The sequence below is a fragment of the Pygocentrus nattereri genome, chromosome 29 (genome assembly GCF_015220715.1).
Source record: "Pygocentrus nattereri isolate fPygNat1 chromosome 29, fPygNat1.pri, whole genome shotgun sequence".
In the NCBI taxonomy this organism is placed as follows: Eukaryota; Metazoa; Chordata; class Actinopteri; order Characiformes; family Serrasalmidae; genus Pygocentrus; species Pygocentrus nattereri.
The window spans coordinates 13,498,548-13,514,996 of NC_051239.1; the positions used below are offsets into that span (position 1 = coordinate 13,498,548).

Below are 16,449 nucleotides of genomic sequence, written 5' to 3' on the forward strand. Positions count from 1 at the left end.
GGGAGGTCAGAGCTTACTTGGGAGATACATGATGCATGTTCTCTGTTTGTAACCTCTCCAGAATTCTGTAATAAAACTTTGTTTCACTTCAGTCTGATCTACTCGTCTTATTTGTTTTGCATCAACGAACACGCAGGACTGGTTACATTCTGTGGTCGAAACATCTCAAAACTTTGCCCAATGCTGGATGAAATAAGAGGAAAGTGAACCAGGAGCAGTTGCCTGAACCCTGCTTGCCTGCTGACCCACTACTCAGCTACTTTAACTTTTGGATCTGGTACAGGTTTAAGTATTGGCCACATTTGGCATGCTAGGTGACGGGTCACAGTTTAAATGGAATGTCTGTAAATTTAACATTAATGCAACATAATTGTCTTTTAAACGGAAACGTAATGGTGCAAAACTGCTATGACAAAATTTCCCAATGATGAAAGGCCACATCTTGAGCAAACAGATAACAAAAGGCTTTTCCTGGTCATGTGAATGATTCCATGACTTGATACCTGTCCTCTTTATATATAGGTCAGTCTCAAACCTTTGGAATCTCCACCTGCACAATGTTCTTCCTGAAGATGTCTCTGCTCAGCTGTAAGTAACTTCAATTCTTATAAATTTGGATCAGGTCTTTTACACTCATGTATAGATTAAAAGGAAAAGTAGGCATTATTAAAGTGTGGAAAATTTTAATGGAGACAGTATTGGCTGTCTTCAGACCACTGTTTACAAACCCTGCTCATATCCTAGTGGATATTTCAATGTTTTCCATGCTCCCAGTATGACTAAAGCAGCAGAGAATGCCATTAAACGTTTTGTTTGGCAGGGATTATGCTGATACCAGGATGGTGAAGCTTTGAATTTAGATTTAGGCTGCTTCAGTGGTAATTAAGGAAGTGATTTGTTTTTCTTATAGTGCTAATTGCAGCTCCTGGCTTGGTCACTTCTACAGGTAAGAATAAATGCAGTTAAACACCAATAAATCAAATATTCTGTAAAACCCAACCTGTATTTTTAACCCTATCATCACGTCAGTGTCTTGATAAATGAATTGCAAAGATCCTTCAGAAAATAAGCCAATGATTCATCATTTCAGAGAATGTGATCACTTGTGATGGCAATGTCCAGCGCCTCAGTTGTGGTAAGCTTAAATATTTTCTCCAATCTGTGTAGATGTTATTGTAAGGGACTAGATATAAAAGGTCAGATTTTCACACGCAGATGAACACTAAGCCTAGAAGGGAATTTGTGGGTCAAAATGTCTGAAATTCTGAGGAAAATTCTGCTGAAACGCTCAGCTTAGTTTTGGCAGTAATGAGTTTTACAAGTGCTTAAGTGTCATGAATCACGTCTCAGCCCTACAGAGAATTACCTGTAAAATTCCATATTTATATCAATGTTTCTATGTTTACAGACATCGGACTGATAAGCGTACAGTCGGCTGTATACGGCCGAACAGCCAGAAGTGTCTGTAGTGCTGGTCGCCCTCCTTCTCAGATCCAGAACACTAGGTGCATCTCGAGTATTCCCCTCATCTTTGAGAGGTAGGGTTTTTGTTTAGATTATGAAGCACATTCACCTTCTTTGTCAGGAGTTCCATTCATGTGAGATTGTTGTATCTTTTTTTTTGTACACGACCTAGGAAAGAAAAAAAACAACCATGTACTAGTATTATTATTATTATTATTATTATTATTATTATTATTATTAATAATACCGTATTTTCCGGATTATAAGTCGCACTTTTTTTCATAGTTTGGCCAGGGGTGCGACTTATACTCCGGAGCGACTTATAGTCCGGAAAATACGGACTTCACGGCAACCGGGAGAATGCGCCACGCTACGTTCTCGGAAGTCATTGAATGGATCAGCAAAGCATGGGCTTCCGTGAAAACCGAAAGCATCCTGCTGGGATTCAGAAAGGCTGGAATAATTGCAAATGTAACTGACGACGAGTCTGACAAAAGCGACGAAGAAGAGGAAGCGGCGCTTCGTCCACCTCCAGAGTTAGCGGAGTTGTTCATAAGTGACACTGAGGATGAAGAGTTCAATGGATTTGATGATTTGGGGTGATATAAACTTTGATAAAAATGGTTTGATAAACTTGTTAGCATGTTCTTTGTTATTGTTTGTCATTATAGTTATCTGAATAACTGTTCATGTTACGTTAACTTGGATTTTATGAAATCCCCCCCCCCCCCCCCCCCCCCCAAAAAAATGCGACTTATACTCCGGTGCGACGTATATATGTTTTTTTTTCTTTACTGTGCATTTTTTTGGCTGGTGCGACTTATACTCCGGAGCGACGTATAATCCGGAAAATACGGTAATAGTAATAATAATGAGCAACTTTAATAGACCACATTCCATACCAGTTCAAAGTGCTTTATAGACTGACCCTTTAGAATGATGGAAGAAAGTAAAATTCAGTTTGATTTTCTGCTGATTACAATTCAGTGACGGCAGTACAAGGGGCACAACTGAACAAATTAAAGTAAGGAGCATTCATTTTAGGCTTACCTTGAGTACCACAGTTCAGAAACAAGTCTATCCACATTTCTCTGTATTTAATGAACAGTATTTGCAGAAAGCAGGTAGCACATACTGGAACATAGACATTCTGTGAGGTGTCTGGACGCTAGGCTGTTTAGAACTTTAAAAACAAGGAGCCAAACTTTGGTTTCGTATCAAGATTTCTTCCATGCCACGTTTGCTCCTGGCTTGCACCTGGATGACCTGTAAAGCTGTGTTGTGCTGTTATAAAATGTGCTATGTAAATAAACTTTCACTCAATTTGATGTGCCATGCTTCAGCCTCCTAGCACTGGTATTATTGGGCAACCTAGCTACTGGATGTGACTAAATTTGGGATAAAACTGAAAAAAATAAGACACGCACACATTTTCTAAGCCGCTTCTCTCTCAGGGTTGCGGAGAGGGAGGTGGTGGTGCTGGAGCCTATATCAGTGGTCACTGGGCAGAAGGCAGGATACAAATAAATCAACAAAAATTAAATTCTCTCCTGAGTAACATGTTTCTCTGCATCACTCTGATAGATAAAAGGTCAGTATAAAGCAGAGAATAGGCAGAATGTACACTGCTTATCTTCCTGACCTGTTCCAACCGACACAGAAAGGCTTCCTTTCATTTTTCGCTTTCTTGGGTGATCAATATAATGGAGTTTTTACAAGGGCAGTTTCCTCCAGTGGCTAAAGTCTGCTAAGAACTCTAAATATAACTAGACACCTGAGATCCATCCAAGTAAACAGCTTTTTGTTCCGTTTCTCCTAAACAGGTGTGATGGGAAGATCGCTTGTGAGTTTAAGACGGACACGATAGGCAGCCCTGACCCATGTGTCGGAACTTACAAATACTACAACACCACTTACAATTGTATCCAAGCACGTAAGTATTATATAAAGTGGCAGAATTTGAGATCAGATCATGCTCTTTCAGTTGACTGAACATAAATACGATATTCGCTTTAAAACTGGTTTCATGGTAATGCACACTTGCACAGTAGCCTTATATATTTGAATTTGAGAAGTAACTTGGGTGGGAAATTACCTCCACCACTACAGTTTTTCTTGATAAAATAACTATTTAGGTGCTGTTATCTGGACTGAATTGCTGTGCTCTAATAAATTCTAAATGAAATTTTACAGGAAACTTTTTATGGGGGACTGAACACATTTATATATTTTTTTCATACATATTTTCTATTGAAATTAAATTGTAAAATATGGGACAAAAAGCCCATTTGCATATTGCCCCCAAAACTACTGTTTAGATTTTCAGAAAGACAAAATTGTTCAGTGGAGTTTCATTGGCTTGCTAGCATCCAGGGTACAACAGGGTTCTACTGATTATTAGCTACAGCTAGGCAACTTTTTTTTTGTCTTAGGTTAAGATTGGCCAAGAGGGCTCACCCCCCCCCCCCCCCCCCCCCGCCCCCCCCCCCCGCCCCCCCCCCCCCCCCCCCCCCCCCCCCCCGTAAGGGTCTTTTGCCCCAGTTGAGGAGGAATTTTTTGTGCTATAAAATAAAAATTGTCTACAGTACCGGTTTATTACCTCACCTGTGTGTAGGTTGTGTCATGTATGGATATGGTTTCAGGATTCATTTCAGCATTACAGGAAATTGGTGCTGTTTTTAAACACAAAAATCCATGAAAATGTGTTGTCTTTATTTTTTTTTTCTTCCTTTGAATTTTGGTTGCAATTACAGTCCAATGTGAACGATTAAACATAGTCAAATTACACATTTCTAATGAAAATAACACACATAACGTAAGCAGAACTTGAATTAATTTGCTGAGTTTAACATATTTGAGAAAAAATGACATTATAAAATGTGCCATAACTTTTGCACAGGCCATTTTTCATGTTTTTTTAAAAAAATGTTATATTTGGCAGATAAACAGTAATTGTACACTAAAATGTGCAGAAGTGTGCTCCCTGTATAAGATGTGTAAACTTATTTTTACTTGGAAAACCAAGTCATTTGAACAAGGGGGCCCAAACGTTTACATACAACTTTATTATTCCCTCATTTCTATCACGGCCATATAATATTCATCCAACATGGCTTTACCACTGAACTTCTGTTTAAAAGACCCTATTCATGGTTGTTTTTTTTTTTTCCTTCCCCCCAGGTGTCAGTATGACATGTGAGGGCAGTTTCAGCACACTGGCCTGTGGTGAGAAGTTCCTTCTTTACTTAATTTTTTCTTTGTTTTCCTCCGTTTGACACATTGCAGCTAAACTTGGCTTCACCTGTGTCTTTGTGTAGGAAATGATGTGATTCAGATCGTCAGTGCTGACTATGGCCGCACTGATGTGGAAATCTGTTCAAACGGACAACCCAGCAGCTTGATAGAGAACACAGACTGTCATGCTCCTGACACGCTTACTAGTGTGGTTGAAGGGTAATTTTTAGGAGGCTTTAATGTTTATTTTTCAGATGGAATGGCTTGTCTAAGTCCTTTTTACCATTTCACATTCTTCCAAAGGTGCAATGAAAAGAGAAGTTGCATTCTGGAAGCTTCAAATGCCATCTTCACCGATCCTTGTGTTGGGACTTACAAGTATCTGGCCGTCTCCTATTTCTGTCGACCTACTCGTAAGTAATCTGACCTCAATGCCACTCCTTTTATATCTACGTCTTTTCCGTCTTCCTCTTAAATGGCTTTTTAAATCTAGCTTTTTTTTTTAAATCTCCAACACTACCTTTCTTTGGTAAAGTGTGGGTGCTGAGTTTTTTCATTGGAACATTTCCAGTTATTTCATCAGTCAAATGGATTAGCAGAGGTCAAGCACATGCAGCCAGCATAGGCATATCCATGATCTACATCTAGAGGCAGGCTAGGAATTACACACAACTTGGGATCTCCAGGAAACTGGAAAACATTATGACCACCTGCTAAATATGCTTCTGGCCCATTCACCTGGCCATGATTTGGCCCTTGTTAAAATGTCTTCATGCCTGCCCATTTCTCCCACATTCAGTACATCAACTATTAGAACTGACTGTTGCTTACTATCTGATATTTCCCAGACCATGACCTTCACTGTTACAAGATAACATTATTCCAGTCATCTGTGAGTGGTCATAATATTTTGGTTCATCAGTGCATATGTACACATCGTTGTTTCCTTAACCCCTTAGAATCCCAGGCTTATTATCTACAAAGGCTTTTATTATTCAATCAATTCAGGGACTTCAATGCAAACTGGTTGACCTGTTCTTAGGTTAGAAGTGTAACACAACTTTGGGCCCACCAGCAGGCCCTGGACATTTAAGGGGTTAATTAGATGCACATCTGATGTAATATTATCCAGTGTGTATGCTTGTTACTTGGTGGCAAAATTAATGAATTCAATCAAAATCTTACCCAAATCTCATAAATGGGGCATAGTCAATGATAGTTAAGTGGGACAATCACATTCGTTATCTCTATGCACCCATATACTGTACCATGACAACCAATTATGCAGTGTAATGACCTGTGATAAGTCTTTTAGAAAGTGTTGCTAACACAAACCCAACTAGTTAACTACAATAAAACATGTTAAACATAAGTAAGTGAACTGAACTTCTTTTCAACTAAATTTCTTAGGTGTATACATTCAGATGCTCCCAGTCAAATGACTTTTTCTGAGCCTAAGTAAGCTAACAAATCTGAAATGGGAACCAAACTTTATTTTTAATATTAAAAGTATTAATTTCATCTCTGTAGATCACTTTTTTGCATTTAGAAAATCAAAATATCATTTGGTTATTTCACAAGCCAGACTTCTGCCTGTTATCAGTGAGTCTGGAGCCTGTTGGCCAGTATGGCCTAAAGCCTCCTATTGTGAAAGGCCATTTGGCTGGTTATTTTACTAGTCACTCAAAATCGGTCTGCGTCATGTAGATTTTTATCAACAAAAACATGCTCATGAGAAACAAACAAATTACTAAAGAAAACGCTTAACTTTGTGCTATACCACTTTTCAGGTAGTTAGCTTGCTGCCTAGAGGAGCCAATGGTTCAGTGTTGGCACAAGGTTTGAAGAGTCAGAGAATTCGTTACATCGTTAGTCATAAACTGACAATTTGAGCTATTCAACCAGTTGTGTGCCTGTGCATGAGACATAAGAAAATTTAATAAAAAAAAAACAATACTGATAGCATTTATGATACACGCACACTAATTGCATATCACACTTGCTCTCAGTATTACTGAATGTTTAATTACATTTTCAAATGAAATTCTCAGCTGTTCCTCTGCCTCTTCGCATAAAAAGTGAATCAATAATTCTGTTTCCTGCAGAGACCAGTGTGACTTGTGAAGGCAGTACTGCTGTGCTGGCATGTGGTTTGTACATTTTTCTTTCTGTATGAACCTCCATATTATGTAATCAAGAACACTACCCAACCAGCCCTGACATTAGTTACATTAGGACGTAGAGAAGACAGTATAATTATGCAATTGCTCTTTATTTGGGTCCATATCAAGTACTAAAACTAATAGAAAACCACTAAACTTGAACCTAAACATGAAATGGTCCAACTACCAGTGACTGCACTAGAGACTAGACACCTGGGAGTAATAAGATTGCAGGGGTTAAAGGCTAGACACAGGTGAGGGTGATGACAGAAGGGCAGGATGAGGGAGGAGAATCAAAACGAACAATGGCAAAAAAAAGACAAATGGCTGAAAAAACAAGCACATAGCACAGTAAATGGACAAGACCAGGGCAGAAATAAATAAGAATGATGGAGGTTATGATGGTTACCAACCCTGATTGCAGCAGTTTTTGGAACAGATCTGTTACAGAATTAACTGCTAATTTGGAAAGGGGCTGAGGATTCTTTGAGTGCAGTCTTGTGTGAGACTTTTTTTTTCTCTTCATGATGATTGTACACACCTTTTACTAGCCTTTTTCCTTGTGCTAAATTCTTCCAACTCCAGAAGTTGGGCTCCTAAAAATCCATATTGCTAACTATGGACGAACTGATTCCACTACGTGCTCTTTGGGACGACCCTTTGGTCAGATCACCAAAACAGACTGCTTCGCAACCACTTCTTTATCTGAAGTTGCAACAAGGTGAGCTCTCCTGAATGTTAGTCTGTCCTTGCCCATTACAGAATTCTTTGACTTCTTACATTTTTCCTTCTCTGCAGATGTAAAGATAGGAGCAACTGCACAGTTCCTGCCACAAACACTGTCTTCACTGACCCCTGTGTGGGCACCTATAAGTACCTGAGCATTGTATATTCCTGTGTGGTTAATGACTTTCTCTTCTCACTTTGACCTGTCCACTGAAGGTGACACGAACAGATAAGGCACCAAAGTTAGAACAGTGTGACCTTTTGTGCTCTGCTAGAATGAAGTTCCTTAAAATGCAATAAATGCTGAGCCTGCTGTGGAAAGTGAGACATTGGACTCCTGATTTTTGGGCTTCTTTTCTGGGGAACAGCTAGAACACATCATATAAATCATACAGTATGTATGTCAATCATTTTTCTGTTAGTCTTTAAACTGTCAAAGAGGGACTTTACAGTGCCATTAAAGTATTTGCTCCCCTTTCGAATGTCACACCAAACAGTTTCCTCATACAAAATGTGAAATAAGACATAAACAATCATGCTTATGATCACTCTTGATATTGCTAATAGCAACCTGTTGGCTTCATTTATTTTTTAGCTTTACTTCATTTATTTTTTAACTGGCTCGGTTCCAGCTGCCAGAGCTGGGCCAGAGATTTCATATCCCGCTAGCCAGAACTGAGCCAGTGGTTTGTGGCTGAGCAAAAACAAAAGAGCAGATGTAGTAAATCCAGAATCCAATACACTAAATGGCAAACAATAACTGTCAAACACACAGTAGCTCTATAAAGAGAATAAATACTAAGATAAAGCCAGGGATTTTAAACTAAACAGGTCATATGCCATAAACAGTGGCAACATATCAGTGCTCTGGTGATTATGAACAGTAATAGGAGAATTGAAATTTGTCATGTGAACTCCAATGGGATTCTGGGAAATGGAGTCCAAAAGTCTGATCCAGAGGGCTGCGTTACAGTTAAATTAACACCTTCTTACTGTGTTTTAGGGGTTTTACTACATTTTAATATGCAGGATTAGACATGATTCACACACTTATGGATTTGCTGATGTGTGTGACTTTTTATCAGAGCTCACTATAAACTCTGTTTTTAACTTCAGATACAGACCAAATACATTTCTTGCTGCTCTGGACAGCCAAACAGCTTGGACAGTTATGAAGTGGTAATTATAGCTACAGAGAGCAGTGTGTGCAGCCTACATTAAGCCATGTCTGAAGATCATAAAATCGGTTAAGTAATTAGGATGTTGTCAATTTAATCATGAGAATTAATCATATCTTAGTACACCTGTCAAATGCAGACTCATAGACTTGATCCTGAAGGAAATTTAGCTTTTTTTTTGATAAGGCTGAGTGTTTAAAGATACGTATTTAATCAGTATTTCAGGCAGGCTGCTGTTTAGACTACCAGTGATTATTAGACACTCAGAGAAGCCACAGAGAGTAAAGCACAGAACAGAAAATGATGTTAATTGTTTTTAATGACTGATTAAAATATAATTACATATAAGAAAGCAGGTAAGGATGGAAAATGATTCCAGTGGTCATTTCATATATTTAATATGCATGCCAGAGTGATTAAAACAGAAAGAAAACTTCTTCAGGGGCACATATGTAAAACAGGATCTGATTCCTTCTCAGAAAGACGGAGGAAAACAAGAACAAGCCGGAATCCCTTGAGTTGTCCTGTGAGGAAACAGAGCAGTCAATATCAGTAAGAAGACAGAACATGTGGTTCATACCATACACTGAGTGAAAGTAAAGTTTCTGCGTTCACTGTTTTGACAGACCGCTGTGAATAATTCCATTAGGTGTCAGAGACAATAACCCTGATAGTCACAGCTTCCAAGCTATGTCAATTCACTGATGCCCAAATAATGCAGTTCCACCATTAAAATCATTAGCAACAACAGCCACTCATGATGTTTTGATTTCCTTTACTGTGATACATTCCTCTGGTACTCATACTAACTTTATATAACATACTTTATACATAAGACATTCATTTTTACTGTATTTGAAGTTGAAGCAGTTAAGCAGTCTCTCTTTCTCTCAGTCACTACATAGGCAAACATAATATGAACAGTCAGAGAGACAGAATCAGTGTCAGGTTGTGTTCAGAGATGAGCTGACAGAATAAAAAGTCTTCTGAAGCATAATCTGCAAGGTGAGATTGTGGAGTAAATGTGTCATTAAAGCATCCTAGTGTCATGAAGAATGCAGATATTAAAGTTACATCCCTCTGATTATTACAGCACAACAGTTCTTCAGCTGTGTGAATGATGCCTCTGACGCCTCGCTTCGTTTCTCACATGGGGGAATTGTGATCTGTGTTCTGTTTTGTCGATGTACATTCAGAAATCTGAATGTGACAGGATTATTAGCTGTCCAAAAAGTATGAGCAAAGCCGTATTAACCTGTGTTTACCACATCCCAGCCTTATACAGACATATGAGCTTTTTTTTAGCATGAATTATATGCTGGTCTAAGACTATACTGGTTTATGGTCTAAGTTTATGTTGGTTTATGCTGGTCTGCTGCTGATTTAGCTGGTCATGGTCATTCTGTGTGACTAGCACACAAGTGCTGGTTTGACTGGTGACCTTTGCTGATTTTCTAGCAGGGAAGTTTTTCTAAAATTCTGTTGAATGGCACATTTTGCATCAAACCACTTTTATTTTTTGTTTTCATACCTAATTTAGTCTTTGCCAATTCTTATCAAATAATTATGCAGATGGTTCTGCCTCCGACATGTTCTTTCTCTAGGATACATTTAGAGCTCAATTCCAAGAGGTCACACTATCCCTTTTGAACCTCTTGTCTGTAAATGGCACCTCACTTGAACAAAGTCGAGCTTTGAGAAGTGTAAAGTGGAGAGCCGGATGAGGATGAAATGAAACTCACGGTTAAACCACACAGGAATACACGATGGTCAGGTACTTGTAAGTATAGACACAGGGGTCAGAGAATACATCGTTTGAGGCAGGTACTGTGCAGCTGGTCTTGCCTTCACATCTGCAGAGAAAAAAAGATTTGTTTTCATTTAAACTCTCTTCACAGAAACCTGTAATGTTCAGGTACATACTTCAAAACTGAAATGTAGTTCAACTCACCTGTTTGTAACTTCAGTTAGAGAGCTGGTTGCGTAGCAGTCGTTCTTGGTGATCTGATTGACGGGTCGTCCAGCAATGCATGTGGTGGAATCGGTTCGGCCATAGTTAGCAGCTTGGATTTTTAAAACTCCTTCTCCTGAAATTGGATGAATTTAGCAGAAGGAAATAAACTAAAATTATTTGTGTGAACAGAAAAGTAGACTGCAGATTATGTTCATGATTATAAGATATGGAGAAGCATAAAAATTATCTGGACAAACCACACGTCAGTACAGCATTGTCGCCTTCACAGGTCACACTGGTTTCTGCAGAAGAAAGAAAGTCTCAGGAGAACTGCTGACATCAAAAATGTGATCAGAATTTCATTGTCTTATAATCCTTGTTGAAGATGACAAACTGGGGAAAAGATGGTCTTTGCTGATGTTAGTTTTGCAGTGATCCATTAGAATTGAATAAAGCCGCTTAACAGGAAGAAAGAGAAGAAGCAGGTTTCAGGAAGGAATGGCTACTCACGAACAGGCCGTGGGAGACAGAAATAGGACACAGCCAAGTACTTGGATGTCCCAAAGCAAGGATCTGTGAAGATGGTGTATGAAGCTTGCAAAGTGCAGCGGCTCTTTCCGTTGCACCTTTAGATGAATGTGAAATAATAACAAAGGCCTCTTAGACCAGTGATCACTGACCGAGTGAACAATACACAGAATACTTATAAAAATTCCCACAAATTACCGTATGGCCACACTAGTAAGAGTGTCAGGCGCGTAACAGTTGGTGTTCGTAGTCTGAGAGCTGGGAAGTTCCTCTGAGCAGATCTTATTATCAGTGCGTCCATAATTAGCATTAAAGATCTGAATCACATCATTTCCTACATGGAGACACAGTTTAAGCGACTGAAGAACATCTGCTATTTCAGTTGAGTCAAATGAAATCAAACAAACAGTAATAAAACAGTGAGGTGGTGCAGAGGGAGGGAGTTCTCACCACAGTCCAGTGTGCTGTAGCCATCCTCACATGCCACAGTGGCACCTGAAAAACAAATTAAAATGCAGCACAATCAGAACCTCTTCTTCAGCTGTAAATTCACCTGTACACCATTACCTAGCCAACCTGTGTGCTTATATTAAGACTGCCTGATTATTCAGTTTGGTCAGTGTGTTCTCAGCCGTTCTATGCAGCACTTACCTTTTTGTTTGACAGCTCGGACCTATTTATGACTGTGTTTTTAGATACCGTCTTTAGTTTAGTCTATTCTGGTCTGTACTGGTTTTTGAACCTTCATGTGTTTATAAGCAGACTGATTGTCAAGAATCACTCTAATTTAGTCTAATAAGTCTAGTTTGGAGATAATGTTCACTTTAAAGAAGTAATATCTTAATAGTTTTGCATGTGCTCAGTAAAACTGATAATCATATAATATTTTATTACTTGGTACATCTCATACAAAACCTCCATCCAAGCATGTTATAAATTATGTTTACAAAATTTATTTAAAAAAAACTATCGGCTATTAAAAAACTTTATCGGCTATAAGCATTACAGTTCTTAAGGTAACTCTTCAAAAATATTCATTTTTAAGTGGAATTTGTATAACCTTTTTATATAAATGTTGCATAGTGCTTTGTTCATTGTACGCTGCACTGGTTTGGGTTTGTGATGTTAATCCCTTTAATTCTTTACAAAGTGCCTTCACTAATCCACACATAGTCACTCCTACTTACGGGCTTGGATGCAGTCATATGTGGTGTTGTAGTACTTGAAAGTTCCAAAACATGGATCAGGACTGTTGATCACATCAGTCTTAAACTCACACATACTGCGCCCATCACACCTGTTTAAGATAAAATGTATTTGCACAGATACTCAGTGTTAGACATGATGTGCATAGATCATTCTTCCCTCATACAAACAGCATGTTAGTTAGACAAGAAAGAAAGGTTGTTGAGTTTATGCCCTGCTTGTAGAAATTAGTCTGAACAGCTCACGTTCCGTACCTGAGAGGGGACCAAACAAGTGTGATCTAGTATTAGAGATTAAAACCATAATTCTGTAGAAGCAACAAATACCATGATTAATTTGAGTACTATTTTTTACGCATCTCACCAATGTCTTTAAAGGACCCATTTCATGGAAAACTGAATTTTTGTATTGTTTGCAAACATTGTTAAAGTTTCAAAATGTACCATTAAATGTAAATGTACCATTTACTTCCATGACCATACAGTCTATATCTGGAATATATCTACAAAACAGCCGGTATGATTTCACTTAGCCTCTTCACTGCAGTCAGGCTGCATTCAAACAGTGGCGCATATTCAGCAAAAAATCCATGTCTAAACCACAAGGAATCCTCCTGTGACAAGTGCTGCAAAGCGACGAAGGAGTGAAGTGGATATTTAAGGGTTGTATTATGGGGGAAGTTCAACACCAAATATGACACATATACTAATAATGGAGAGGATGGTACATACACCAGCGAATTAATGTTTGCTTTGAAGGACTAACACTGTCCTTCAGTACACTCTGTTTGCTCTCTGGTTCAATTTTATACCATTGTCCTTTTTGATTGGTTGCCTCATGAAAAGTGATACATGCGCAAAGCTTTCCTGCTGAATTTGAACTTTTCAACTCGATCTGCGTTCTGTGGTAAAACAAGTGTGTCTCACTTTAGGATATAATAGCGTTTTAGAGGGAATATGCTCCATCATCTGACCACAACTTTATGATGAGTGTTTCAACTCACACTGCTTTTTGAATGAGTACAGCCAATCAGAACAGAGGTCATTTATATATATCAGTCTTAGAAGTGCAAAAACAAAAAGAGAGGTTGGAAAAAGTAAAAAAAAAAATAGAGCCATTTAGGGCTGAGAGATCACTTCACTGCATTTGAGTTCTACACTGAATGTGTATTTAAACTCTTTACCTCTTGGAGATCAGAGGAATCTTCAAGGAGCAGTTGATGTTCTGGATTTGAGATGGTGGGCGTCCAATGCTACAAGTGCTGCCATCTGTACGGCCATATATAGCAGACTTCACCCTTATTAGTCCAGTCTCTGACAACAAAGAAATATGGCTGTAAATATGGAGTTAATTCTCTGTGGAACAGTACTGAGGTATGATTCACTGTATGAAACAGATATAAAAGTATAAAATACGAAAGTTAATTGTCTTATGTAAGAGTTTAACTCTTTCGATAGTAAAATCTTAGCTTGCACTGAACATAGACAGAACCTTATCATTCTATGCGGTTGACTTACTATAATTCAATAGTATTTAAAAGTGTAACCAGAATTTCTGTACAGATGTCATTGGCTTAGTGCTGTTGGAGACTGGAATGTTTGAACTTACCACAGCGGAGGCGCTGGACGCTGCCATAACAGGTGATTACATTCTCTGAAATAATAACCCATTTATAGATTTTTAAACACTTAAGTCAGTGTGCTATAACATCTCTTACACAGTCATCACAGTGATAAGAATGCATTGAGTCATTTTTATTATTGGTGTTTTTTTTACCTGCAGTAACGAGCAAGACTGGAGCTGCAACCAGCACTGTAAGAAGAAAAGCAGTTTACTTCTACTATCTTTCTCTGAATCTGTCCAGTCTTGGTACTGGAGTCCTCCTGCAAAGCACAGGAGGACATTCCCTTTTCTAAAAGCTGTACTGGCAGCAGGAAAATATCAAAACATGCAGCACCCAAGAACCATGAAAATGACCTGAACACACCCAACACAAGGTTTGACCTTCTGTTTGTTTACGAGTGCTCCTGATGAGATTAAAAAGTTCTACAGAGCATCACACACCTGGCATACAACATTCAAGCACAGACAACACTTACAGATGAGTAGAGAGAGCTTCAAGAAGAACATTATGCTGCTGGAGATGTTAGATTTTGAAGGCTTGAGGCTTGAAGTGTTGGTACCACTCAAGTGTAGCGGTATTTAAAGAGAGTGCTCCAGGAAGTATCAGCAAAATCTCATATTTAACATAACAGATTCAACATACACAAGATACACTCTACTTGCCTGTGGGGAATTTCCCAGTAAAAAAATGTGCTCCTTGTGTGGATGTATTGCATTACAGCACTTATTCTGTTTCCATTTAATTATAGTCTATGGTTACAGCTGTGAAAACAATTTCTCTGGAATTCTGATCATTATAGTATGATATAGATAGATAGATAGTGTCGAGTGCGCCCTACTGTCCCTCACAGCACTCGCGTGTTCGTTGAATCTGGTTACAAGGATCAAGAAAACAGACTATATGCAGTAGAGTTGAAGTTCCAGCAGTTTTATTATCAGAGCTCTGGGAGCTTCATCTGCCATTCACAAAGTGTGCCAGAGAAGGTCTCAGTCCGGGTGTGCAGAAATACATTTTATAATCAAACCCCCCCTCATCATGTGGGTGGGAGGACAACCAAACCTGAGCCACAACAGTTTGCTCTTAACACTCTACCCCCCCCCCCCCCCCCCAATGGAGTTGTAACCTTTTTAGATTTCTGATGCTGTGGTTTTGGTGTGCTTGTCACTTCCCTATAGACTGTTTCCTGTATATAGCGGTCTTGTGCAGCTATGCATGTACACACTTGAGCGAAGCAGGCCTACTCTAATATGCTGGTCCCTATAAGCATATTCAGTATACTATTACCCAGGAGTAAATAATGCTATACGAGAGTAAATAATGCTAAGCAAGAGTACATAATGCTATACAGGAGTAAATGATGCTAAATAATTATGATATTTCCACAATAGATAGACAGACAGACAGATAGATAGATAGATAGATAGATAGATAGATAGATAGACTATATTGCCAAATGTTTTCGCTTGTCTGCCTTCACACGCATGTTGAACTTGAGTGACAGCTCATTCTTTATCCATAGTTTTTAATTCGATGTCAGCCCACCCTTTGCAGCTATAACAGATTCAACTCTTCTGGGAAGGCTTTCTACAATGTTTAGGAGTGTGGTTATGGAAACTTTTTTTTTGATTAATCTGTTTATTGAGAAGCATAGTATGTACAGTGTACAACATACTGCGTTATAGTACAGTTGCTTCAAGATTTTTAAATACAAAAACGAAGACGGGACATCAACATTCAACAAACATCAACACAAACAGCCCCCCCTCCTACCCCCCACCCTGCTGCACACATCCAACCAAACCTCCTTTCCTATTACAGTCAGTTGCCTTTCAAGTAGGAAATAAATGGGCCCCAAAGTTTCTCAAATGCAGCCAGGTTGCTTTTTAAAATATATCGTATTCTCTCTAGATGTAGCATAAATGTCAGTTCTGCTAAACATATATTTCAAAAGTTGGATGCTTCCTGTTTTTCCAGAAGGCCAAATTTACTTTTTTTGCTACAATAAGTGCATGATCATGTAGGGTTACCTGGGCACCACTCAGCACTTTCGGTCCCACAAACACCCCAAATATAATCAACACTGGGTCAGGGTTCAAATCAACCTTCAGAATATTAGACAGGCTTTATTACACATGGGCGAGATCTCTGGGAAGAAAGTATGTAACTTTGATTTACAATAATGTAGCCGGTGTAGGATTTTAAATTGAATTAAACAGTGTTGTGCGTTAATGGAACATGTATGTATAGCCTCAAGACCCTCTTCCCAGGTTTCCCTAGAAAGTTGGACCCCCAATTCTTCCCAAGCTGCTTTTATTCCTTCAGTTGATGGGAGGCTGTGTGTTAACAAATAGTCATAGCAATGACTTATTCATA

At 38.8% G+C, this 16,449-nt stretch overlaps 2 protein-coding genes across 3 annotated transcripts; one reads left to right on the top strand and one right to left on the bottom strand.

The window, feature by feature from the left end:
- The first annotated feature begins 522 nt into the window (after positions 1-522).
- Positions 523-7,911, top strand: LOC108432158 (rhamnose-binding lectin-like). Of its 2 annotated transcripts, XM_017705824.2 has the most exons (11): positions 523-588; positions 911-946; positions 1,091-1,135; positions 1,409-1,538; positions 3,288-3,397; positions 4,645-4,689; positions 4,782-4,917; positions 5,002-5,111; positions 6,804-6,848; positions 7,446-7,581; positions 7,659-7,911. In XM_017705824.2, the coding sequence occupies exons 1-11, from the start codon at positions 558-560 to the stop codon at positions 7,786-7,788; spliced, it is 954 nt and encodes a 317-aa protein (XP_017561313.1). In that variant the 5' UTR covers positions 523-557; the 3' UTR covers positions 7,789-7,911. The 2 variants fall into 2 exon arrangements, with proteins under 2 accessions (XP_017561313.1, XP_017561314.1); XM_017705825.2 differs by lacking the exons at positions 523-588; positions 911-946; positions 1,091-1,135; positions 1,409-1,538 and adding an exon at positions 1,717-2,063.
- A 1,154-nt stretch (positions 7,912-9,065) lies between these two features.
- On the bottom strand, positions 9,066-14,613 carry LOC108432101 (rhamnose-binding lectin-like). Its single transcript, XM_017705701.2, has 12 exons — positions 14,552-14,613; positions 14,229-14,264; positions 14,061-14,105; positions 13,636-13,765; positions 12,434-12,543; positions 11,697-11,741; positions 11,445-11,580; positions 11,229-11,344; positions 10,976-11,020; positions 10,716-10,851; positions 10,507-10,617; positions 9,066-9,288 (listed from the first exon to the last, which is right to left on the bottom strand). The coding sequence occupies exons 1-11, from the start codon at positions 14,580-14,582 to the stop codon at positions 10,509-10,511; spliced, it is 939 nt and encodes a 312-aa protein (XP_017561190.1). The 5' UTR covers positions 14,583-14,613; the 3' UTR covers positions 9,066-9,288; positions 10,507-10,508.
- Between the last annotated feature and the right edge of the window lie 1,836 nt (positions 14,614-16,449).